At 51.9% G+C, this 24,877-nt stretch overlaps 1 protein-coding gene across 3 annotated transcripts in view; it reads left to right on the plus strand.

The window, feature by feature from the left end:
* The window catches only part of COQ8A (coenzyme Q8A), a 47,288-nt gene that overhangs the window by 11,872 nt on the left and 10,539 nt on the right, over nucleotides 1–24,877 (plus strand). For 2 of the 3 annotated variants that reach the window (XM_027564654.1, XM_027564655.1), the window contains exons 2-4: nucleotides 12,467–12,652; nucleotides 15,906–16,316; nucleotides 16,558–16,624. In XM_027564654.1, the coding sequence (XP_027420455.1) occupies nucleotides 12,476–12,652; nucleotides 15,906–16,316; nucleotides 16,558–16,624 (655 nt within the window). In that variant the 5' untranslated portion in view covers nucleotides 12,467–12,475. The remainder of the gene's footprint in view (nucleotides 1–12,466; nucleotides 12,653–15,905; nucleotides 16,317–16,557; nucleotides 16,625–24,877) is intronic. The other variant, XM_027564656.1, reaches the window with a different exon arrangement.

A 24,877-nucleotide genomic window follows, 5' to 3' on the forward strand; every position in this document is an offset into this window, starting at 1 on the left:
AAAAATAGCCACTACATTAGTTTCCATTGTTGCTGTAAGAAATGACCACAAACTCAGGGACTTAAAAACACTACAGATTGATTATCTTAATATTCTGGAGGTCAGAAGTCTGATGTGGGTCTCACCTGGCTAAGACCAAGGAGTCAGCAGACTCTCTGGGGGCCCGAGGACAGAGCCGCTCCCCTCCTCTTTCCAGCTTCTGAGAGCCGCCTGCCTCCCTTGGCTGAGTCTCTGTCTCCACAACTGCATCGCTCCAGCCTCTGCCTCTCTCACATCTTCCTCTTCTGACTTGGATCCTCCTGCCTTTCTCGTAAGGACCCCTGATTACACTGGGCCCAGGTGGATAGCCCCCTCCATCTCAAGTTCTTTAATTCATCACACCTGCAAAGTCCCTGTCACCACATGAGATAACTTAGTCGCAGATTCTGGGGATTAGAACATGTGTGTTCATCTGTGTGAACATCTCTGGGTGGCCGTCATTCAGCCGGCCACAGCCACCCGCAGTATTTTGGCCAGATTTTAACACAACCGCGTAAATACCTGATTTTAGTTTAAGAGGAACTCCTCAACTACAGCACCAGGGTCCTTCCTCACCGCTGTGTGACCGTGCAGATGACATTGGTGTTTGTGTGGTCAAGGTCAGTCTGTGTGAATGTCGGGGGGAGTGGGGGTGGAAAGAGTCAGAGGTGTATGAGATGTGAGCCTCCCTCAAGAGGTTTGTTACTGAAAAGACTTCTATGTGCTAAAGGTAACTTACAAATGGGGCAGAATCTGACCAGAGCTGGATTGGTCAATCAATGGAAAGTGTTAAATTCAGAAGAGCTGAGAAAAAATGAGGGCCCAATTTAGACATATGTCCTTGAATATATTCAAGGAATGTTGAATATATTCGTACATTTCAAAGTACTTCTGTCTCTCTTATTTAGATTGGACTTAGGCCATCATTAGTATTCAGGTGAGGTTATAGGAAGCAGGTTCAGGGACCTGGAGCATCCTGGCTGGTCAGAGCAGAGCTGATGCCCAGGCCCAGAGGCTGGCATCATGCAGACAGTCTTCATGGCTGATGGGTGCATAGGTGAAATGCACAGGTGAAGGAGCAGGTGCGTGTGTGTGTGCGCGCATGCGTGTGTGTGCGTGCATGCGTGTGTGTGTGCATGCGTGTGTGTGTGCACGCGCGCACAGAACTGATGCTCAGGCCCAGAGGCTGGCATCATGCATACAGTCTGCATGGCTGATGGGTGCATAGGTGAAGTGCACAGGTGAAGGAGCAGGTGCGTGTGTGTGCGTGCGCATGCATGTGTGCGCATGCGTGTGTGTGTGCATGTGTGTGTGTGTGCACGCGCGCACAGAGCTGATGCTCAGGCCCAGAGGCTGGCATCATGCATACAGTCTGCATGGCTGATGGGTGCATAGGTGAAGTGCACAGGTGAAGGAGCAGGTGCGTGTGTGTGTGCGCGCATGCGTGTGTGTGCGTGCATGCGTGTGTGTGTGCATGCGTGTGTGTGTGCACACGCGCACAGAACTGATGCCCAGGCCCAGAGGCTGGCATCATGCATACAGTCTGCATGGCTGATGGGTGCATAGGTGAAGTGCACAGGTGAAGGAGCAGGTGCGTGTGTGTGCGTGCGCATGCATGTGTGCACATGTGTGTGTGTGTGCATGCGTGTGTGTGTGCACGCGCGCACAGAGCTGATGCTCAGGCCCAGAGGCTGGCATCATGCATACAGTCTGCATGGCTGATGGGTGCATAGGTGAAGTGCACAGGTGAAGGAGCAGGTGCGTGTGTGTGCGTGCGCATGCATGTGTGCGCATGCGTGTGTGTGTGCATGTGTGTGTGTGTGCACGCGCGCACAGAGCTGATGCTCAGGCCCAGAGGCTGGCATCATGCATACAGTCTGCATGGCTGATGGGTGCATAGGTGAAGTGCACAGGTGAAGGAGCAGGTACGTGCGTGCGTGTATGTGTCTGTGTGTGGTGGGGGTACATAGGTGTAAGTAGAGATTGGATGGGAGGCCTGGGTCCTGACTTCAGCCTCCACCTTCAGGCTCAGGAGTTTGGGGCTTATTCTGTAGAAAACTAGGAGCCATTTGAGCCGAGGGTGAAATGTGATGCAAATGGCTTTGAGGATTAATCTGGCAGCAGATGGGCTGTAGGATGGAGCCAGGGAACTTGTGGGCGTCAGAGGGGTTTCCCTGCACTGTCCCTCCCTGAAAATACCTAGCGAAAGCCTCCCGTGCAGTTATCTTCTCTGAGAGTGGCATCGACCGTGCTGAGGATTACCAGTGGTATTTTTATCCTGCTTGTCCTGGGCACTGCATGCGGGCTGCCAGCACGCCAGACTGCCTTTCCTGAGTAATGCCTCACACCACAGCCGTATAAGCCACACTGGTCCCCAGGAGAGGGTGAGTCTGCCCTCCCTGAGTCACATCTGGTACTGTACCCGGCCCGGCTGCTGGGAGTGTAAATCAGTAAGAGGGTTGTCCACACTGGTCTCATTCATGCTCGCCCTGGTCTCACCAAGTCCAGACCTCATTCCAGGGTGTCTGTGTGGTCTTAATAATAATGATCATCAGCTGGCAGGTTTTGAGCACCTTCTGTATGTGCCAGGCATCCGGGGTCCTAAGTACTATTATATGGATTATCTAACCCACTCCTCTTGAGAACAGATGAGGGAAACTGAGGTGCAAAGTTGAGCTTAAATGACTACTTAGGTCAGCAGCAGAGTCAGAATTTTAACCGGGAGCGCCCAACTCCAGAGCATCTTGACTGCTTCATCAGTATCACTTCCTGGACCAAATCTTTTTTAATCTTTTAAGCAGAATACATTGGTTTATAATCAGACAGTGAGACTGCACTCAGGACCCCATGCTTGGCATGTTGGTGTTTGTAATCAGTTACATTTGCTCCCCAGTGAGAGGAAAGGTCACCTGGGGCCCTCTGAGGTACCTACCTGTGCTCTGGAGCCCTGGGCCCGTGCAGGTCCATTCATGGCCTGAGTTTCTCTCTGGATTGTCATTAGAGGCTGGAACTACTCCTGCTGCTGCTTTTTCGATTCCCTCTCGCTGCCCCCAGCCCAGTGTCCACTTTGGGGCAACGTACCAGGGAGTCCTAAGAATATCTTAATTTCCCAAAGGGTGAAGAATGGAGGCTTGCCATCGAGGATATCACTCTTTTGCTAGTTTTCTCCTTTTACCTGTGAAATGGTTGCCTGGTTCCTGAGCCGTGATGGATTTGAGTTCTAGCTCTTATTTTGACTTTGGGCAAGTGGTGTGACTTGTTGTGTGACTTTGGGCAAGTCACTTAACCTCTCTCTACCTTAGTTCCTTCACTGTACAATGGACATAGGGGACTTCCCTGGCAGTCCAGTGGTTAAGACTCCAAGCTTCTAATGCAGGGGTTGTGGGTTCAATCCCTGGTCAGGGAAGAAAGAAAAGTAAGGGAGGTAATACACATAGAACACTTAGCACACAGCCTGGCATATAATAAACTCTGAGTGAAAAATAGAAGCTACAGTTAACGTCACATTATGCTGGTCTTCTGCTTCAGATGTTTGGGGAGCCAGTGAAATTCACTGGAGAATGTCAGAGTGCCCGCTATTCAACAAGCCCTTGAGTGTGTTAGCATAAGAGTCTATACTTTTTAAATGGTTTCCAAAAAAATCCCAATAGTCTGGAAATGGCTTTTGAAGGAACATGAAGTCCTTAGCGTAGGAGACAACTTGAGGCCCAGAAATGAACTTCTTTCCTTACAGGGGACAGTTCTGCTGCGCCAGCCACGGGCTGCGTCTTCAGCCCCGTGGGAGTCTGTGGTGAGCAGCCTGGACCAGGGCAGGAGGCTGCCCTGTCCTGCAGTGGGGGCTCGGTGGGTGGCTGAGGGTGGGAGCGGCAGTGGGCATCCTGTCTGCCTGCCTCTCCCCTCCCAGGCACACACTGGTGCTTGCCTGGCAGAGGGGGCTCCTGTTAGTGATACGGTGAAAGTTCTGGAATGGAGGACTGGTCTCAAGCAGTGGACTGACAGTGTACTTGTCATTTTAATGTGAGATGAGGGGACGCAGGAGGCAGCTGTATGGCTGAAAACCTTGGGAAAGGCAGGAGGAAGGAGAACAGGAAGTCGGCATCTGACCCCACCCCACCCCTGGCCTGACCCCTTCATTAGCAGCTCTCAGATCATCCTGCTCTGGGTGAGCCAGTAAAAGGTGGTCACCTCAGAGCCCCTCCCTCTGTCCAGCCCCTGCCTGGGGCCTCTGGGTAGTGGGCAGCTCTATGCCTGGGAAGGTGCCCATCTCTTGGGGTCAGGAGCAGAGCTGTGCTGAGGTGTGCTCACCCCAGTGCCAGCTCTGGTGGACTGCTCTAACTCCAGTGGCCTTTCCAGATTTCCTGGGACAGTTGAGGTTATGTTTTACTCTGTTGCCCTAGAATCGGGGTCAACACACTTCCCTGAAAGAACCAGATAAGGGGATATTTTAAGCTTTGTGAGCCATAGTTCTCACTTGCAACTACTCAACTTGGTGTTATAGCTTAAAACCAAATCAAACCCCAAAACCCCAAACAGCCGTAGGTAATACATATCAATGAGCTGTTGACAATACCTAAAGGAATGAGCAGTAATTTGTGTTCCAGTAAATCCTTATTTAAAACATTTGTGTTCCAGTAAATGCATATTTAAAAAAACAGGCAGCAGGGCTGGATTTGTCCCCATGGTTTGCTGACCCCTGATCTAGAAGGGCACCAGTCATATTACATCTCTTAACTTCTGGGTCAGAAAAATGTGATCACTGCACTTACTGCATTATTCTAAACTAGGATCCTGTTTTGGGGGAAAGTGCCCATTAATCGTTTCTGTCTTTTAACACAGGGCCAGCATTAGACCTACCTGTGCCCAGTGATTTTCTCACCACTTCCTGAGAAGGGCAGTTGAGCTTCTTTCCCAAAAGAGGGATGGCCATGTTCCATCTTCCTGGTGGCCTGTTAGGGGCAGTTGTCTTCTGATGAAGGAGAGTGGCTAAACAAGGGTGTGGAGAGGCCTTATTTATAGCTTTCTGATCTGCCTCCAGCCCTCTGCCCATCGCACCCAGGACAGACACTTGAGGGATGTGGGATAGTTGCTTTAAATCACACCTCTGTGTGCTTGCTTGTATTTTTCATTTTAACAATAGATATTGAAGATTCTTTTTCTGTAACTTATTTTCTGTTACAGAAGTAGTGTATGTTCTTTGTTGAAAACTTTAGGAAATAAAGCAAATGAAGAAAGTAAAAAGAAATGTATCACCCCACCGCCCAGAGAAGACCTGTTATGCATGTTTGCTATCACCCATCACCCTTCTTTGAAACTTCTTTCCTCCTCCTTCTGTCCTTCCAAAACAAAGGATAATATTGTTGTGTAAGCTGCTTCCTTCCTATGTGGGAACATATAGTAAACTTTCTTATTTGCCAGTAAATACCTTTCTTGTTGTCATTTTAAGTGGCTGCACAGCAGTCCATCTATGGGTGGACCACTATTTATGTAGCCAGTCTGAGTGTTGTAATTTATGTTCTTGTGGCTGAATTATCACACATTCAATGTTAAGGAAATGCAGTTTGACAGGGATGCTTGGATATCTCCCAGAAAGGATGGCCTGGGAGGGCGACAGGGAAAGGGGACTTCGTAGTAGGCACACAGGTTTGGGGTATTCCAGAGGTGGCTTGTAGCTGTCGGGCATGAATGACCCTAGTCGCCCGTTCTCCATTGTGGAAGCTTGACTCACCAGGTCTGGCTGGGACTGACTGACAGCGGAGGGGTGGGTACGAGGTGGGGTTGGAGAGGGGCACAGGCTCTTTTTCTCTGTCTCTTCCCCTGGGTGGTTCTTCCTGTTTTCAGTTGGCTTTGAAAATTGATGTGTGTTAGGATGTTTCTGAACCTGCTGATGAATGGGCCCTCAGGGCAGACCTCACTAGGTAGGAGCCTTCCGGGTCTGAGATATTGGCCCCCGGGGTGTGATTTTAAAGGCCGAAGTGAAGGGCACATCTACAGAAGTTCATGGATTTGGGCTTCAAAGGTTTAAGTCTTTTCTCTGACACACACACTCTTATCAGTCCTTGGAGGAAACAGTCCACTGGTATTTTCATTTTCTAAGAGGGAAAGCAAGAAGGAAAAATTTCAGGCATGTAAAGGAACTTTCCAGTGTCCATGCAGACTAGAAACTGGGACTGTTCATGCCCAAAGTAAAAAAAGATTGCTCTTGGCCACCTGTGAGCCCCCATCCTGGGCCTCCTGGAGGTCATTAAATGGTCTTTTCCCAGGAACACTAAGTGGCAGTCTTGAGATTCCTTTGGTGGCTGTCTCCTTTTTCAGTTTCTTGAGGAAGAGTAATGGGAAAGGAAGGGGCAGTGGAAGGTTTCCACTTAGGGACAAAGCCAGACTTTTAGGGAGTAGCAGGGAGAAGCTTTGAGGAAAGGGTCTCTGTTTAGACTTCCTGCCTGGCCTTGAGTGTGGGCCACCTTGGTTCCTTTTTGCCTCTTCTTCCAGGACAGGATTCTTAAGGTAAGTTTCCAGGACCACCAGCAGCAGCAGGTGGGAATCTATTAGAAACGTAGGTTTCCAGGTTCCATTTCAGACCTAGAGAATCAGAAACCTGGGGTTGGGGAGCAGCAAGCTGTATTTTAGCGAGTCTCCTGGGTGATTTCTGATGCCCCCTAAAGTATGAGACCTCTGCCTCAGACAAGGCTCCTAGGAGACCTTTGAGTCCGTATGTAGATTGAAAGCTGTAAGCAGGTGTGAGCCTGTCCCAGAAATGGCAGGCTTTCTTAAATCTTGGGGGGGGGGGCAGCTGAGTTCATTTCTGTCTGCTCTGTGTCAATGTGGTGCGAGTTGCTGGAGACACGGAGGGGAGACCACAGGTGTGGTCTGTGCCCTCCTTTGGCTCACAGCTCAGTGTGTGGGACCCACAGGAGATTTAGAGCACAGTCACTGCTACCTGGGGATGGAACAAGGAGCCATGGAGGGATGTGGATGGGCTTTGGGGATGGGACATGTTGGGGAGAGCGTCCCAAAAGAGGTGCTGTTTGCACTGAGGTGTGGTGAGAAGGAAAGACGTGCATTCTTGCACAAGATAGCGGGGGTTGGGGGGCAGAAAGGTCAGTTAGGGGCTGCTGTGGTTGCCCAGCTGGGAGCCCCTGGGGGGATTAGGAGAGGTGGTCTCAGTCCTCAGGATGGGGAGCCTGGGTGGGCGGGTAAGGGGAGTGAAATCAGTTCCGGATGTGTCCGTGGGCCACTGGGTGACGTCGAGGCTTGAAGCCTGCTCGGGAAGGCTTGTCAGTGAGCTTCACACATACTCCTCGAGACAAAGGGCTTGCTGCGCAGCTTGCTTTGGGGTCCTTACACCGGGCATCCCATGGCTTCCCGGCCAGCTCAGGATGGGAAGAGATCAGAGGAGGGCGTGCTCGCTTTTAGAGAGACACACTCTGGGGCTTTCCTTGGATGGGAGCCGGTCTGTCTTGTCACACTTCATACTCACAGAGGGGATTGAACAGTGGCTTAATAAATTTCCTCACTGTCCCTGGCTTACTGTCACCTTGTGAGACGAGACAAGTGACAGATTGTGAATTCTGGCAGTGAAGGAGGGGCTTGGGGATGCATGTGGGAACCCTCCCCCCAAATAAAATTCTCCCGTGTGGGTCCTGATGGAAAAATTTATGGTGGCTTTATTTGCTTAATGCTTGTCAGGATTGTCTGTTTTATGTAGGTATGTATTTTGTATCCCCGCATGGGGTATGTATCCCCGCATGGAGATACACCATGAGGCTTGTGAGATCTTAGTTCCCCAAACAGGGCTTGAACCCAGGCCACTGCAGTGAAAGCGCTGGGCCCCAACCACTGGACAGCCGGAGAAGTCCCATTTATTTTTTAAAAAAACACAGCTCATTGTCCTGCTGATACATCTTATTGTAACTGGCCAGGTAGGCATGACTTGGTGGATTTTTTTTTTTTTCCCCAGTTCTGGAGGCTAGATTTGAAGGCTCTCACACTACAGGTAATTTCCAGCTAAAGGATCTCAGAATCTGTTTTTCAACGTGAATGAAGGCTCGTGGGGAAGGTCAGAGAGTGAAGGTTCAGCAGGAAGATTTCCTCTTGGAGCGCGAGGATTCCCATGTCAGGGGACGCTGGCTGTGCTTCTTTTTCAGTGTCTGCCCCTGGGGAGTGGTGAGCTGCATTTGTTCCAGTTCTTTCTCTCTAGACAACAACTTTGTTTACTTCCTTTATAGCCCGTTAGCATGTTAGACCGGAAAAGGGGCCTGGAGACCCCCTCCCGGCCCCCAACCGCCTGCAGCGCCCTCCTGCTGGGGAGGTGAGCAGTGCGCTGTGTCCGTGGCTGGGCTGTCTGGGCTCCCAGGCTTTGCTGCTGTTCAGCTGCTTCCCTTGCACCTGATCCTCTCGTGTTAGTCTCAGTTGGCCTCTGGTTGTTGCCGTGGTGGCTGTGCCCATTATAGATGTGTGTGCATGCCACCACAGCTGTGAGCTCTGGGGCCAAGGGCAGGTTCATCCCAGGACCTGCACAGACTAGCCCAGAGCACCAGGGGGGAAATGTGTTGAGAAAATAAACCAAATGACTCTATTTTGGTGCGGGTGCCTTAGTGGGCGCCCCTGAATGTGAGTGCCCGTCCTCCACCCCCACTGCTATATTCACTGGTGTTCGCTCAGAGGAGAGCGGGAAGTGCCCAGGTTGTCTGGGGTGCATGGTGCCAAGTGGGTGAGGAGCCTGAAAATACCCTTCATCCCTGTATTGTTCCCCAGCAAGGTCCCCAAAACCCATTTAAGAACCAGCAGGGTGAAGCAGGCTGGGGTGAGGGCTCTAATACTTGTAGCTGAAATCATGATGAGGATAAGATTTGAATCTTGTGGTTAATGTACTTTCGGGGCTTTTGATTTTATTTATCTAAGATCCTGATGAAAATGCCTGCTGGTGTAGCTGAGTGCCTGGCGCCTGTGCATTCCTGCAGGGGTTTTGCACCAACATTCAGGATAGCTGAATTCTGAGTCATGTTGGGGTTCTGGTGTATTAAAAGTAGGATTTATGAGAGCCAGTTTTTGAAAATCAGAAGGTGAACACAGTTCTGGAAAGGTATTTCCTCTGGCAGTTGTCCACCTTCCCATCCCTGCTCCTTGAGGGTAGACATTCCTTTGTCAAAAAATACCCGGTGTTGACTAAGGTTTGAACGTTTCACTTTGTACGCAGCAGAGCAGCATGTGGGGAGGTTTGGGGGCAGTGGTCCCTGCACGTTAGATGAATAATCCTCAAGGGGGCTGGCCTGGGCTGTGATTTTGAAATATGCATCCACCTGTGAATCTGTTCACGAGGCCAGACTGTTTATGAACAGCATCTGTTAACGTGAGAAGAGGTGGTATTGCCCCACAGTAGTGGGAAGGTGTATTTCCATGATGTCATTTCCATGTGGATGGAACCTGCCTTCCCAGGGAACTGGCTCTAGTCTTCCTCCATGATAGCACTCGCTGTCCAGGGTGAGACAGGCACCCATGGAAATTCTCCGGTATGAGGATTCAACCATGCAGGCAAGAAGAAAGGCATAGCTAATTAATTTTTAATGTGTACTTTTTAAAGATGACATATTTATTTGCCACTTTGAAAGTGGAATATGTGAACTAAAAGTTAATGAAATACGGTTAGGAAAATATTGAAGGAGATTGTTATTACTTATATTTCCCAAATGCAGGAATTTAATAAAAAAAAAAAAAACGGTCAGTTTATTTAACATTTTTTTTCCTCTTTTGAATTTTTAAAAAATCATCATTGTAATGTAGGTGTCATCCTGGCCCATCAGGGAACTATGCTCAGAGCCGACATACTTAGGAACCGAGAGAGTGAGGACTGGACTCTGGTGGTTCCAGACCTGCCTCTTCAGAGTGCAGGACCGCACCTGGGCATTTCACAGTGAGCTCCCCCGTCAAGCTAGGCAGGGGAAGTTGGCCAAAAAACCCACGTATCAGCTTTGCTCTAGCAAAACTTGAGTTACGTGGTTATGATAACTTGGATGAGAAATTCAGTAGAATTAGTTTTAAGCCTAAAACAGAATTAAATAGGTCTGTCAGTTAGCAGACAAGGTGAGGTTTTGGAATTATCAAGGCTTGTGGCCTGTGAGGTGCTTCCCTGGTGGCTCAGTGGTAAAGAATCTGCCTGCAATGCAGGAGCCACAGGAGATGCGGGAAGATCCCCTGGAGGAGGGCATGGCAACCCACTCTAATATTCTTGCCTGGAGAATCCCATGGACAGACGAGCCTGGCGGGCTATAGTCCATGGGGTCCCAAAGAGTCGGACACAACTGAAGCGACTTAGCACGCATGCACATGGCCTATGAGAGTCTCCTGCCTTGGTTATCTGGATTGGATTTAGAGGTGAGCAAGGGGAAGATCTGTTTCTGGGGACTGCTGCAGCAGTGGGGTATGGTGGATGGTCCTGGGACTGCCTGCAAGGGTCCTTCTGAACAGAGGGGGCTGGGCCCCTGGCCTCTGCCATTGCGTGTCCCTGATGTCTCTTTCAAAACTTCTCTCTTTGTGAGTGAAATGTGTCAGGGGTGGGCCCATGGGCAGGGACGCTGTTGAGAGCTGGCACCAGCTGCATTTGAGCTCTGATTACGTGATCTTTTCCCAGTCCTGGACATTTGGTCTATGGGGCACACACTTGTTTATTGCCATAGGAGCAGGAGCCCAGAGTGGAGCCCAGGGTGTGAAATAGCACTGGGTGATGGGCAGGGCTAGCTTCCCTCCTCGTTCCCGTCTCCCTCAAGGGTATGGTCACCTTCCAGAAACCTCCTTGGCTGTGATTAGGGTACAGGAGGTTCATTTGTGTCTAATCAGTGCCTCCCTGTGGGAGTGCCTTGGGGTCGGTGGACCGAGTGTTTGGAGCTGAATGGCCTTAGCCGGTTCGTTAATGCCTCTGACTTTGGTTTTCTCCTTTGTGAAATGGGGGCAATAATATCCATGTCATTAGGTGGCATATAAAGATTAAAAGGAGATGGAGTGTGGAAAGCACCCCAGCCTAGTGCCTTGGAACTGTCTTCCTATGAAGGTGAAGGGGTCTTTGAGGGCAGGTTGGGTGGGTCATCTTAACTTTCCAGGCTCCTGTACATTTGTGGGCTTCTCTTCTTTTAAGTAAAAGTAGCTGTGCCCATGCTTAGAAGCCAAGCGGATCCCTGCAGGTGTCTCTGGACTGACGGGCTGCTTCCCCATGAAGGGCAGCCAGGAGCGAGCCTGCGTCTTTGAAATCCTGAGGGTTCTGATTGAGATCCTTGTCAGTGCTCTCGCCTGGCCTTCCCGTCTGCACTTCTGTTAATGAATCTGATGAGAATCCTGAAGGCGTCTCTGGGACGGTCCCCTCCCTCTTGCTGGCCCAGCCCTGTGTCCAGGGTGTATCTGTGCTTCTCAGCCTCCTTGTGTTTGTTTCCAGGTTTGTTCCTGTGGGTCTCCTGCCCACTGAACCTTCACATGCCATCCTCTTGTCTCTGGGACTCCTGGCAGATCCCAGCTCCTCCCTGCCCCCTGGCCAGAGTGCTCCTGCCCACCCTGGGGTCTCCTGCTCCTTTGCTTTTTGTGTTTTTTCTTCAGCGCCTCCCCCCCAACTTCATTTTAACTTATCTTACCCTTCCCAGCAGCACAGCCCCAGGTAGGTCTTGAGCAATGCCTGGGAGAGTGCCAGCACACGCCCCACCCTGTGAGGCATGAGTACACTGGCTTTCCACTTCTTCACTGCTGACATAAAGAAACACGTTTTATGCTGCGACCCAGGAGAAAGGACAGCATAGCCCGCATGCGCATGGAGGGGACCCAGGTTTCAGGCTGGGTCCTGCCTGCATTGTTCCCGCACCATGTCCTATATCATGTTGGTGGTTTTTTAATGCTGGTTTTTAATGCTGGTTAGGATTTTCCAAAGGCATTGCCTGAGTGTGGGGAGGGATTGTGGTTGTCCCTTGGTGGGCGTCTTCAGGGGCTTCAGGGCAGAGCAAGAGTGGCTGGGCACGGACAGACAGCTGCTGAGGAGTCGGGGTTGGGGGCCCCAGAGCCCTGCAGAGAGGTGTTCCCTCCCCAGCCTACAGTCTTGGTTCAGAGGGAAGAACAATGAACTAAATCAGGGACTCCCAGGTTCAAGTCCTAGTTCTGCCGCTTGGTGGCTGAGCGGCGTTGGACAAATCCCTTCACCCTGTGCCACAGGGTGGGCGTGAGGTGAGGAAACATGGGCCCGGTGCGCGGCCCCAACTCCACAGACCCTCTCTGCTCAGCGCCCCGCAGCGTGGGGAGCCACCCAGTCTGCCTTGAGCCCTGGACCCTCCCTGCCTCTCTCTCTCTCCCCGAATCAGAAGTGGAGGTCACTGGAAAAACCAAACAGCCAGAGTTTGGGGTAGAGGTGGTCCGTGTGAGTGTGACCCTGTGTGGGGCATGGAGCCCCTACCCTGACTTGGCCCACCCCACTCTCTTCCAGCCCTGAAGGATGGCGGCCATGTTGGGGGACGCCATCATGTTGATCAAAGGCTTTGTCAAGCTGACCCAGGCGGCCGTGGAGACCCACCTGCAGCACCTGGGCCTCAGCGGGGAGCTCCTTATGGCGGTCAGGGCCCTGCAGTCCACTGCTACAGAGCAGGTCGGCATGGTCTTTGGGCAGGTGCAGGTAAGGAGGCTGCTTGGCGGTGGGCGGGGGGCTGGACTTGGAGATCTTGGTGAGACCAGGGGGTGAGCCAGGACACCTCCAGGATGGCCAGTCTCCTTGTGGCCAGGGCCAGACAGCCCAATGTTTAGCGTAGCCCACTGTCCTGGGTGTGAGGGGGAGGCTGCCGCCATGTGACTGGAGTTTCAGTTATACGAGGCTTCACAGAGCTGGGAAGAACCCCAGGAACATGAAGCCCAGCGTGCTCTCCAGTAAGTCTCTGACCAGTAACTCACCAGCACTTACCCTGTGCCTACTGGTGCCAGGCATGGGGCGCAGAGGGGAGAGACAGGCCCCGCCCCACCGGGGGCTCCCTGTGGCTTGCTCTGTTCACTCTGCCTGGCCTGGGTTCAGTTCCTGGGCCTGTCCTCAGGGTACTGAAGAGAGGCCTTTTTAATTTTGGGAATTAAAAAAAAGCCACAAAGATGAAACTCATCGTCCCCTGTGTCCTTAGGAGAGGCAGCTGGAAGGATTCCAGTGTATCTGGAAGGCCAGATACACTTCCTTCTCTGAAGGAAACAAGTACTTTATAATCAAAGCGCCTTCTCTCTGTCCCTCTGGTTTCTGTTAGTGTTTCTTTGTTGGGTCAGTTTTGTAAAGTGATGCGAGGTCTCCCATGTGTGGGTGGGTGGGGCGGGCACATTTTGTTGGACGTCAGGCCTCAGCATCAGTGTCACAGGGTCGAGTGTCAGCAGGTCTAACTGGGACTTCGAATCCCTTGCCCCTCCCCGCTGCCCACCCCACCCCTCCCCCCGGGGCTGGGCTTCGTTTTGCCCCTTCACAGGCTGGGGTCTCCGGGAGCTGACTCGGGAGCCCTGCCGCTTTCCAGGGCAGCAGCCTCACCTCCCGCCTCCCTCTCGTCCCTCATGTTGTCTCGTGCTGAGTCCAGAGACCTCGACGCTTTACTGTCCAATTCTTCTGTAAGCAGAATTGAGCACTGGAGTCGTGGTGGTCAACAGGGTTGCTGTGGCAGAGCGCCGCCCACCGCCGTGTCACCCGCGTGGTCCACACCCCGTTCCTGACAGTCTGAGGGTGTGGGGAGGGTCTGCATGTGCTTGCATGGACGTGTGTGCACTCACGTGTGCCTGGGCACATGTGCGTTGGGAGCCATGCTGTGAGGGAGCCCCACTGCCGCTCCCCTTTCATTTCTGCCCTGTCCTTCTAGACAAGGACACGCACACTCCTCCAGGCTCTGGGCTGCCAGCCTCCGGCCAGTCTTAGGTTAGGATTGCCAGCCTCCCCTCCTGCTCTCTGAGGTCCTACCGTGTCTCTCTCTACACAGACGCCTTCACCTCGCAGAGGTTTTCACTCCTGTGGTCTCTTATGAGCCTCACCGTTGTCTTGGGAAGGCTGCAGGCCCAGATGCTTACCCCCTGTTTCAGATGGGGAAGCTGAGTCTCAGCAGTCTGATGCGATCATTGATTGACAGGCCCGGAATCCTGTGTCCTCTCCACACGCTGTCTCTGCCCGCGCTCCCTCTGCTGAGGCGGGGCTGTGCCCTGGCTGCCTCGCTCGGTGTCCTGGCTAGTGAGGAGCCATCACCTTCCTGTTGGGCGTTTGCATGTGGAACACCCGAAGTGAGGTTGCCCGACTCACTTGGGCCTCCTGGGAGCGAGGAGCGTGTAAGGAAGGTGTGGGCAGGCTTCCCTGAGAGGCGAGGGAGCCCTGGCTCCCCTCGGACAGGCCGGTTCCTGGTCCTGGGAGGAGACCAGGGCATCCACCGGCACAGCCACTCGGCAGTAGGAGGGACTGATGGTTCCCCGCCTGGAAGGAGGCCCTGCGCGGTGGTCTCCAGCGTGCTCCACTTTCCTCTACACACTGGGAGGGGTGGAGGGCCAGATACCCCAGAAGCCGCTCTCCCTGTACTTTCTTAGGGGGTTTGTTCACTTACTCATTCAGCAGACACTTACTGAGTCTGGTCCCCTTGAGACGCTGAGGTCCCTTGACTGCCGCATAATCAGGTCATGGTGACGCAGGGCTGGTGGCCAGCAGGGGAGTTACAGGACTTACATGGCTCTCGGGACCCTGCCCCAGGCTCCCTCTTCCCAGGGCCTCCCTGGCCACCTTGAGAGGTGCCTCTTGATTCCAAATTCAGCTCACTTCTTCTCTGAGGAAAGTGCTGTCAGGTGGCCTTGGGGTGGCCGGTGGGGCCAGCCTTGGCTCCAGGTGCTTGCTCTGCCTGGTGGGCCACTACCAGGCTATTTCAGCTCTCAGCCTCAGTTTCTCACTTAGGGACAGTGATAACTTGTCTCTTTTCTTCCACTGGAGGGCATGTCTTATCTGTCTAGATTCCACAGTATCTTATCAAGCTGAGAGTGAAAAGGCTTTGGGGTCTGCTGCTGTTTCTGCAGGATCTGCAGGCAATGCTCTGTGTGATGAATCCATTTCAGAGAATCCTGGATTCAGGGAATCCAGGTCACTGACCTCACTTCAGGAGTCGGTGCTGTTCTAATTATAGCCTTCTCAGCACTGTTCTCTTGGCCCTGTCTGTGCCTCACGTAACTCTGTGACTGGGGGGAGCCCTATTTTCAGAGAAGGAAGCGGCAGAGAGGGGTCAGGAGCTCGCCAGGCCACGAGGGGTTCAGAAGTAGAAAGACCCCGGGCCTGAAGCTCAAGTCTCAGCAACTGTTAACAGGGAAACCTGGTGTATCACCCTCCTCGCCTGCACTGTGACCCCCTGTAAGAGCCGGGTCTGGTCCTGGCTGTGACAAGCCCTCTGGCGAGAGCCCCTGAGGGGGCAACCAAGGCTGACTGGCAGAGATGCAGCAAGGCACTGGCCTTGAGAGGCAGGGAGGGCCTACCTTTGTGCTGCCCTTCCCTCTGCTGGTCAATGGTCACGCTTTTACTTTGCAAAGCTTTCCCCATCTTTTGCCCTGGCTCACCCTCTCCAAAGCCCCTGGTAGCCTCTCCTTAGTGTGGATTTACAGGTGAGGCGCGTACTCCAGGCGGGTGGTCACTCACGTGGTCTGGTCTGGGCATCCAGCTGGGGCCATGTGCGACTGGCTTGCCTGGCCCACAGGGTGGGAGCCCTGGTGGGAGCTGGTGTGGAATCTGGTCCTCCTGGATTCCAGGCTGCTGCTCACCTCTAGAACGGGCCATGGGGTGACACAGTAGAATCCCCTGGAGGGTGTGCTGTCCTGGGTGGAACAGGGTGCACACAGGGATTTGCTCCTGGCTGCCCTCTTGCTCCTCTCACGCCGGCTTTTGTTTCCTGCAGGGTCAGGAGACGCCTGAAGAATATTACTCCGAGAGCCTCGATGACCCAGAAGGAGCATTCCACTTCTCAGGGATGAGGGCCGAGAGCGCCTCTGCGGATGTCTCTGCAGCCTCCTCCCCGGAGCAGTCACCTCCGCCCTGGGCTCACGCCACAGGCAGCGAGGGCCCGGCTCCTGCCTATGTTGCCAGCGCACCCTTTCGGGAAGGCGGGGTCCTGGGCCAGGCCGCCTCCCCTCTGGGCAGGGTGAATGGGAGGCTCTTCGCAAGTCCCAGAGACCCATTCTCTGCCCCGGGCCTTCAGCGGAGGGTCTACCACCAGGACCAGTCGTCCATGGGAGGCCTCACGGCTGAGGACATTGAGAAGGCCCGGCAGGCCAAGGCTCGCCCCGAGAGCAAGCCCCACAAGCAGGCAGTGCGTGCAGGAGGCCCCTGGGGTGGGTTGGAGTGGTCCCCACAGTCCTGCTGTGTCAGGCGCAGCCTCTGGGGACACTGTCCAGGTCTGTGGCCTGGAGTTTCAGGCACACGGAGGCCTCTTGTGGGTGGAGTGTGCTGCCCTTGGGGTGGAGAGGGGCTGTGGGGGGCAGCATGGACCCTGAAGGTTGGTCCTGTTCCTGGTCACTGATGCCATGAAGGGTCTTCTCTTCTCCCTCTAGCTCAGTGAGCATGCTCGTGAGCGGAAGGTACCAGTTACACGTATTGGGCGGCTGGCTAACTTTGGAGGTAAGGTGCCAGTCCTGGCGAGAGGAGCTGAGGCTGCCATGGGGCCTTTGTGAGGTGGGAAGGATGGGGACCCACGGGTGTCCTGGGGAGGGTGGTAGCTCCTGTGTTTGCCATTCTTGGATGTTTTCCATGAATGTGAAAACATTCATGGGATCCAATGTGATTGTGAGTGATCCAGCCACTACCTCATCTCACCCCTGGGGATCAGTGGGGTGTGGCTGATGCTGTGCTGTGACTGCGGCTTTGCTTCTTGTGGGGCAGTGTCTGCAGCATCAGCTTCTCACTCAGGCCTCCGGAGGCCCCGCAGAGAGGAGGTGGGACAGTGGGGCTGCTTGGCTCCTGGACACAGTAGTTTTGCCCAGTCCTTTGGGGAGCTACTTGCTGATTCCCACAGGGCTGCGGGCTCCAGTAGAATGATATTGAGGTGTGTTGGCCCTGAGCTGCTGCTGTCCATCTTAATACCCCGTAGAGTTGTGAATTTGTCCTTTCCTTTGGGAGTTTGTGTGCAATACGTCTGTGCTCTCTTTGTCTATATTGGAGGATCATCTTATAATGAAGATTCACAGCAGTTGTATCTGCTTTTGTGATGTTGTGTTGTCTATCTGGTGCTTATTCGCTGACCAAAATATTTCTGTTGAAAGTGCTGTCCTTTGCAGTGGTTCTACTTGAAGATGGAATGACCTCTCTAAAGCTTGCTTGTCCTTAGTAGGTTCTCCATTCATACTTTAATGAAAGTATGGTATTATTATGGCAATCAGCTCTGGCAGCTTGATTCATATACCCTTGCTGGGCAAGTGCAAGGCTGTGTGTGGCAGAGGTCTCATTGGCTCCTGTCGATGCCAGTGCTGACTCGTCATGAAGGCCCACTCACCTGTCTGAGCTATTACTGCCTGCCTTTTGCTCTCTTGGTCTGTACGTCTCCCCTCCTATAGACTGTACATCAGGCTCACTCTTTTCCCTGGCTGCTCTTCTCTTTTGAAAACCCATCTTTCTCTTTGTTCAAAATTGGCTCTGTGTTCCTGGCCCTCTGAGAGCTGGCCTGATGTGTGGGCTTTAACACTGAACAGTGGCTGGCTGTCCACCTTATGTTCAGAGCAGACGAGGTTAGTTGGATAGAATTATCTCAACTCTGAGGTTTTCTTCCATAACTGTTATCTTAAAATTTGACATCTGCTGCTACTTATCTTTTCCAGAATCTGGCATCCAGTGTCATCTGAGTTTTAGTACAAAATTATTGCTTCATTTCACATTCATGGGCTAGCAGTTCCTCATAGAACATCGTACCCCCCTGGGGCGCCACCACCAGAATGGGTTTGAGAGTCGCTGCTCTGATGGTGTCCAGCGGTCCTCACACCCAGCAGACACGGCACTTCCCTGCTTTGCTCAGTGGCTGTTGGTTGGGATGCTTATTATCATTCTTACTGAGTGGAGGTTCTGTTTTCTCCTCCATGAGTCTGAGGGCAGGAGCCGTTCTCTCCTTACTCTAGTTTTTCTCTGTAACCTGTAATCCTCTTCCCCTCACTCAGACCAAAGCTCATCACAGAGCCCTGTTGCCGGAAGGCTGTTTGACTAACATAGTTTAGAATGGGCGTAAGCCTCTCTCAAGCCTCTCTCTCCTCGAGTCTTTGCGGGGGTGGAGTAGTAGAGGACCTGTTTGGGAAAGCGGTCAGGATGAAGGTCGTGATGGCCGATTAGAATTTGATGGAGATAATGGTGAAGCCAGCAAAAGTCAAGCCCTTTTGGGTGGTGGGTTAAGGACAGCAGACTGAAGTGAAAGCACTGGTCGAGGAAGGTGTGTAGGACAAAAAGCCAACTTCCTTAAAACCAGGGTGCAGGGCTTCCCTCGGGGTGTGGGAGACATGGCCGCCAGAGGGAGCTGGGGTTGGGTGAGAGAGGCCTGGTCTCTGTAAGGGCTTTGCACCCTCCGGAGCCTCTTGAGCCCTTGCTGACAGCTGCCTGGTGCCCAGAGCCCTCCTTCAGAGTCTCTGCTGAAGATTTGCTCACAGCTGTGAGTTGCTCATGTTGCCCATGCAGCTGGCGGCTCGTGTTTCAGGATTGGAGGTGGCAGGATGGGAGCAAAGAGGAGCCAGGTCTGGAAAGAATGTGCTGTTCTGGCCCCAGAGGTAAATTCTGAACCTTCTGTCCTATCCAGAGGTTTTCAAACTGTGGGTTATGACCCTTAAGTGAGTGTGAAATCAGTTTAGTGGATCAGGACCAGTGTTTTTAAAAAGAAGCAAATAGAATGGAATTTAAGAGAAAAGGATCAGAGTTAGTATCGTAGATCCTGAGAACTTAGACCATTGCAAAAATATTTGTTTCAGATATATTTATGCTATTGATCCATGTTCTTCATGGCATTGTATATGGCTTACTGGTGGGTCATTGTCTAAACAATTTGAAGTGACCCTGCTTTACTTTCTTCTCCTAGGAAACACTTTGAACCTTTTTTCTCCTCACAAGGGTGAGATGTTTTGAGGTGCAGAGTAACAGACTTTAGGAAGTTTTATGAGGGGTATGAAGGAAGGCAGTTGCTCTCGACCTCAGGGAGATAGGGTTGTGTTTGGGAATGTCCGCAGCAGTATTCAGCTGTATGGAGGCAGAGGCAGGGGCTTTCCAGCTGGGATGGCACATTTTGATGCTGAGATGGGGCAAGAACTCTAGGTCCAGTTTGGCCGTAGGGTGTCATGGCTGTGATGCTGTGGGCACGGGGATCTGTACTTCTGTCCTCTACTTTTAGAGTTTTGTTTTTCTTTTGGTTTTCAGCAGTGTGACTGTGACATGCTTGGGTGTGATTTGCTTTGTTTTTATCCTGCTCGGGATTGCAGAGCTTCTTGAATCGGTGGCTTGATGTCTTTCATCAGTTTTGGAAAATAACGGTCATTTTTTACCATATTGTTTCTGGCCTGTTCTCCTTCCCCTCTCTTTCTGAGACTCCGGTTACACATGTGTTGGGTCTTTCCCTCTGTCCTATGTGTCTCCTCTGCTCTTTTCTGTATTTTTCATTTGTGCCTCAACCTTACAGGTTCAGGGAGATGTCTAATCCTCTCTCCTGCACCTACAAATAGAGGGAGAACTGGATGATTATAGAAACGGGACTAACAGACAAAGTGAGCACTAAAGAAAACTTGTTTCTCTGGTGGCTCGGTGGTAAAGAATCTGCCTGCCAGTGTAAGAGACATAAGAGATGTGGGTTCTTCCCTGGGTTGGAAAGGTCCCCTCGAGAAGGAGATGACAACCTACTCCAGTATTCTTGCCTGGGAAATCCCACGGACAGAGGAGCCTGGTGGGGGGGTTGCAAGAGTCAGACATGACTGAAGTGAGAAGGAGATGACAACCTACTCCAGTATTCTTGCCTGGGAAATCCCACGGACAGAGGAGCCTGAGTTGCAAGAGGCAGACATGACTGAAGTAAATAAACAACAACAAGAGAAAACTTATCAAAAGGAGCTGAGCACTGTGTGCATAGCACTTTGCTGATCACTGCTGCTGCTGCTGCTGCTAAGTCGCTTCAGTCGTGTCCGACTCTGTGTGACCCCAGAGACGGCAGCCCACCAGGCTTCCCCGTCCCTGGGATTTTCCAGGCAAGAACATTGGAGTGGGTTGCCATTTCCTTCTCCAATGCATGAAAGCAAAAACTGAAAGTGAAGTTGTTCAGTCGTGTCCGACTCCTAGCGACCCCATGGACTGCAGCCCACCAGGCTCCTCCGTCCACGGAATTTTCCAGGCAAAAGTACTGGAGTGGGGTGCCATTGCCTTCTCCTGCTGATCACTAGGACCTTCATTTAGGAATTTACAGTCCACATCATTGAGGCAGAAGGGAGAAAAATACTAAGTAAGAGAACTAGAAAGAGAGGAACAACAAGTGAAGAAATAGGAAGCGATAAGGATATTTAGATTCTACGTAGAAAGGATTTTGAAATATGATACGTGAAAATAGATGCTAGTCTGAGAAAACAGTGGGCCAGGAGTGAAGAGTAGAGGGAACGGACTCTCAGGAATCCTCTTATTTTTAAAAGGTAAAAGGTTAAGGACTACTCCCAGAAAAATACATTGCTTTAAAAAATAGTTCCCAAGACACCATTGAATTTCTTAAGTGATTTTGTAAGAACAGTGTTCTTACAAATAGAAAATAGGTGAATGCAAACTGATCGCCATTGTTGCCTAATTTCATAAAGATTCTGATCACCCTAGGTGTCCTGTTAATATGTCAGCAACAAAGCTCTCTCTGAGCTCGTTTGCCCCCTTTCCGACAAAGCTTTTGTGTCGTTCCCCACAGCCCCTCGGCTCAGTAGTAAAACTGAAAACAAAAGATTTGGGGATAAATGGGCATAGTTTGGTGATTTTTCAATTTTGCTAAGTAAGAACATTTAAAACAAAACCTATTATCAACTACGAACACCATTTAATTTATACTTTTAAAGGCCATTTAGCAATGTAAAAGTACAAAGGACATGCTCCCAAGATAAAGGATGGTACATCGGGTAACTGAGTTTCGTTGACGGCCTCATTCAGTCTTCTTTGTTTTCAGATGTAGACCCTGCTGTGTCTTGCCAGGGGCCTTGCAGAGCCGGTTCAGCAGTGGGGATGCCAGTGGACCCCTTGGCTGGGGTGGGGGGCGCAGCTCCGTAGGGGTGGGAGTGTTCACATCTCCTGCAGTAGGACTGTGTTCCGAGCTCCTGGCATGAAGCCCTGTGTTGACTTGTCTGAAGTCAGGCTTCCCCCACCAGCATTATTGATAGGGCACTTGATTTTCATTGAGGGTGTGGAGATCTGAGGTCCTGGTGTCGATAGGGGCTGCCCTGGCATCCCTCGTTGGGTGGCACTCAGTGATGCCAGCTTTGCCGCTTGACTTCCCGAGGACGCACGCTGCACATGTGCTGTCCCTCTAAGCAGCCGGCGCTCCTCTGTGCCTCTGTGGTCGCAAGACTGATGCTCTGTAAGTCCAAGAGAAGTTAGCAACCTTGGCAAGGGTGAGGGAACATGGTCTCCTGCATTTCCCAGGAGCATGCTTCAAAGGCACTTTGAGTCTGGGTCTGCCACCCTTGAACTCGTCCCTTCTCCTGGATCCAGCAGAGGGGCCGTCAGTTCTTCCCTTCCCACCCTGGCCCAGTTCTTAGAACCGAGGAGAACACTCACCCTGCAGGGAACTTCCTCCACCGCTCCTTCCTGTTTGCCTTCCTGCAGCGCTGTGGGCTGCAGCCCCTCCCAGGCCTGGAGCTGGCGTGGTGTGGAGGGTGCAGGTGATGGGAGAGAATGTGGAAGAACCAAGGGTTCGGGAGCACCTTGAAGCAAAGGAAATTTCCTTGTCCGTTGCCTTTTCTGCGTGGACTTTCTTGTTCTATGAGATCAGGAGGACCGTGGGATGTGTTGATAAAAGTGAGGCCCGTGAACAGAGCCTGGCACGTGGGTGGTGCAGTGTGAGTGAAGCTGTTTTCCCTTAGGTTTGCCCCTCACCGCTGCAGGAAATCTCTGGCCAGCCTTGCTCAGTAAACATGCCTGGGGGTCTGGCAGGTAAATGCGGAACATTTCCTCACTTCTTTCTGCTCTCAGCACCTCTCACCACGCCTCCTCACAGATGCTGCTGTTTACTGGAAGGTGTTTATTTTTACTTTTTTCTTGACCTATGTGCCTGTGTGGGCGGAAGCCCAGTGGTTGCTCAGAGGGGACCTATTTGTCTCTTGAGGACCTGCAGAGGGCCTCTGGGGCCTGGGATTTCTGGTCACGAGGAACAGGCCCAGTTCCCTGGGAAGCAGCCCACTGCTCCCAACTCCTAGGGAGAACCCTGCTCCCTGCAGTTCCTCACTCCTTCCGTGTTTCTAGCCTGAAAAACCTCCTCTGGTGAGAGAAATGTAGGAACTTTCTTGAAAGGGGCTGGTGCCTTCTCACAGCCTAGGGTGGTGGCCAGGCTGCTGACAGTGGTCGTGGGGCTACTTACCTGAATCTGTGGCTGGTCTCCTCTGGGACCTCTGAGCAGCCTGTGCGGTCCAGGCCAGGGCTGCCTGTGGGTCAGGGCATGGATGGCGCTGTCCTGAGGGCTGGGGCGGGGGGGGGGGGGGGGCTGGGTGTGGGTGGGGATAAAGGTGACACACGGAGAGTGAGTGAGCCTGGGCTCAGGGTGTCCTCACCAACTCGGGGAATCTGAGACAGAGGTGCCGCCTGGCTCTGCGGGAAGGAGGAACCTGGCTGCACCCTGCCCTTCTCTCTCCACGAGGCTCTGAGAGTCCTTTAAATCAGCTGTATTGAGGACTGGCAGGAGGGCCAGTCTATTCCTGGTTCAGTAGAGCAGGAGCTCTGAGGTCAAGGTCAGGGCTAGCTGGCTGGCGGGGCTGCTCACCTTCCGGGCCGCAGTGGGGAGCCTGTCTTTTGGCAGTTCTGCAGGCCTGGCACCAGGCTGGTCCTGAGGGAGCTCGCGGGGCCATTGGAGGAGCCTGCGGCCTCCTTTGCAGAATGTTCCCTCCGTGATTCAGTGTTCAGTGACATGTCCTTGGCTTGGAGAGCTTTGGCTCTGTCCCACAGCCTAGAAGTGGCCAGAGAAGAGTCTGAGGGGGCCCAGCAGGAGGCGCGGGGGGATCTGCAGAGGGAGGGGTGCGGCGTCTGCTTGCAGTGGCCAGGCTGGGTAACCTTTGGTGCGTCTGCCTCTCTCGTAGGCTTCTCTTTGGATTTGATCTAGCCAGAGAAAAATCTTGGGGCAGAGATACGCTGGTGAAGGTCATTGGGATTTGAAAGTTAACGTTCCCATTATCATTTTTTTGCTAAGTCAGATAGTGTGATGAGTGGGGTGGGGATGGGCAGGCAGCAGGAGTTAATATTTGACCAGAGACGCGGCTCCGGCTCTGTGCTCAGTGTCCCCTGGGGCTGGGTTGGGGTGTCAGAGGGAAACAGGCCACAGCATCTCCATTCAGCGCACCAGGGTGTCCTTGGGGGCATCTCCAGATGACTGTGGCCTCTTCCTCTGGCTGCCAGAACTTGGCTTATGCTTGGCATGTGCTGACCGAGCAGCAACATGGGCTGCTGGGCACTTGAAATGTGGCTGGTCCAAGTTGAGATGTGCTCTGAGAGTAAAATACACGTTGGATTTGAGGGCTTAGTGTAAGAAAAGAGTAATATATCTTTTTAACCGTGTTTATATTGAGTACTTGTAAGGGATGATATGTTGAGTTGTTGTTGTTCAGTCACTCAGTCGTGTCCAACTATTTGCGACCTAATGGAGTGTAACACACCAGGCTTTCCTGTCCTTCCCATCTCCTGGAGTTTGCTAAAACTCATGTCCATTGAGTTGATGATGCCATTCAACCATCTCATCCTCTGTTGACCCTTTCTCTTGCCTTCAGTCTTTCCCAGTATCAGGGTCTTTGCATCAGGCCAAAGTATTGGAGCTTCAGTTTCAACATCAGTCCTTCCAATGAATATTCAAGGTTGATTTCTTTTAGGATTGATTGGTTTGATCTCCTTGCTGTCCAGGGGACTCTCAAGAGTCTTCTCCAACACAACAGTTCAAAAGAATCAATTCTTCAGCACTCAGCCTTCTTTATGGTCCAACTCTCACATCCATACCTTACTACTGGAAAAACTATAACTTTGACTAGATGGACCTTTCTTGGCAAAGTAATGTCTCTGCTTTTTAATACGCTGTCTAGGTTTGTCATAGTTTTTCTTCCAAGGAGCAAGTGTCTTTTAATTTCATGGCTGCAGTTACCATGTGCAGTGATTTTGGAGCCCAAGAAAGTAAACTCTGTCATTGTTTCCATTGTTTCCCCATCTGTTTGCCATGAACTAAGTGATGGGACTGGATGCCATGATCTTAGTTTTTTGAATGTTGAGTTTTAAGCCAGCTTTTTCACTTTCCTCTTTCACTTTGATCAAGAGGCTCTTTAGTTCTTCTTCACTTTCTGCCATAAGGGTGGTGTCATCTGCATATCTGAGGTTATTGATATTTCTCCTGGCAGTCTTGATTCCAGATTGTGCTTCAGCAGCCAGGCTTTTCTTATGATGTACTCTGCATATAAGTTAAATAAGCAGGGTGACAGTATACAGCCTTGACAGTATACTCCTTTCCCAATTTGGAACCAGTCCATTGTTTCATATCCAGTTCTAATTGTTCCTTCTTTAGTTGCATACAGGTTTCACAGGAGGCAGATAAGGTGGTCGGGTATTCCCATCTCTTTAAGAATTTTCCACAGTTTGTTGTGATTCATAGTCAAAGGCTTTAGCTTAGTCAATGAAGCAGAAGTAGTTGTTTTTTTCTGGAGTTCT

Source organism: Bos indicus x Bos taurus, chromosome 16 (genome assembly GCF_003369695.1).
Source record: "Bos indicus x Bos taurus breed Angus x Brahman F1 hybrid chromosome 16, Bos_hybrid_MaternalHap_v2.0, whole genome shotgun sequence".
NCBI classification, from domain to species: domain Eukaryota; kingdom Metazoa; phylum Chordata; class Mammalia; order Artiodactyla; family Bovidae; genus Bos; species Bos indicus x Bos taurus.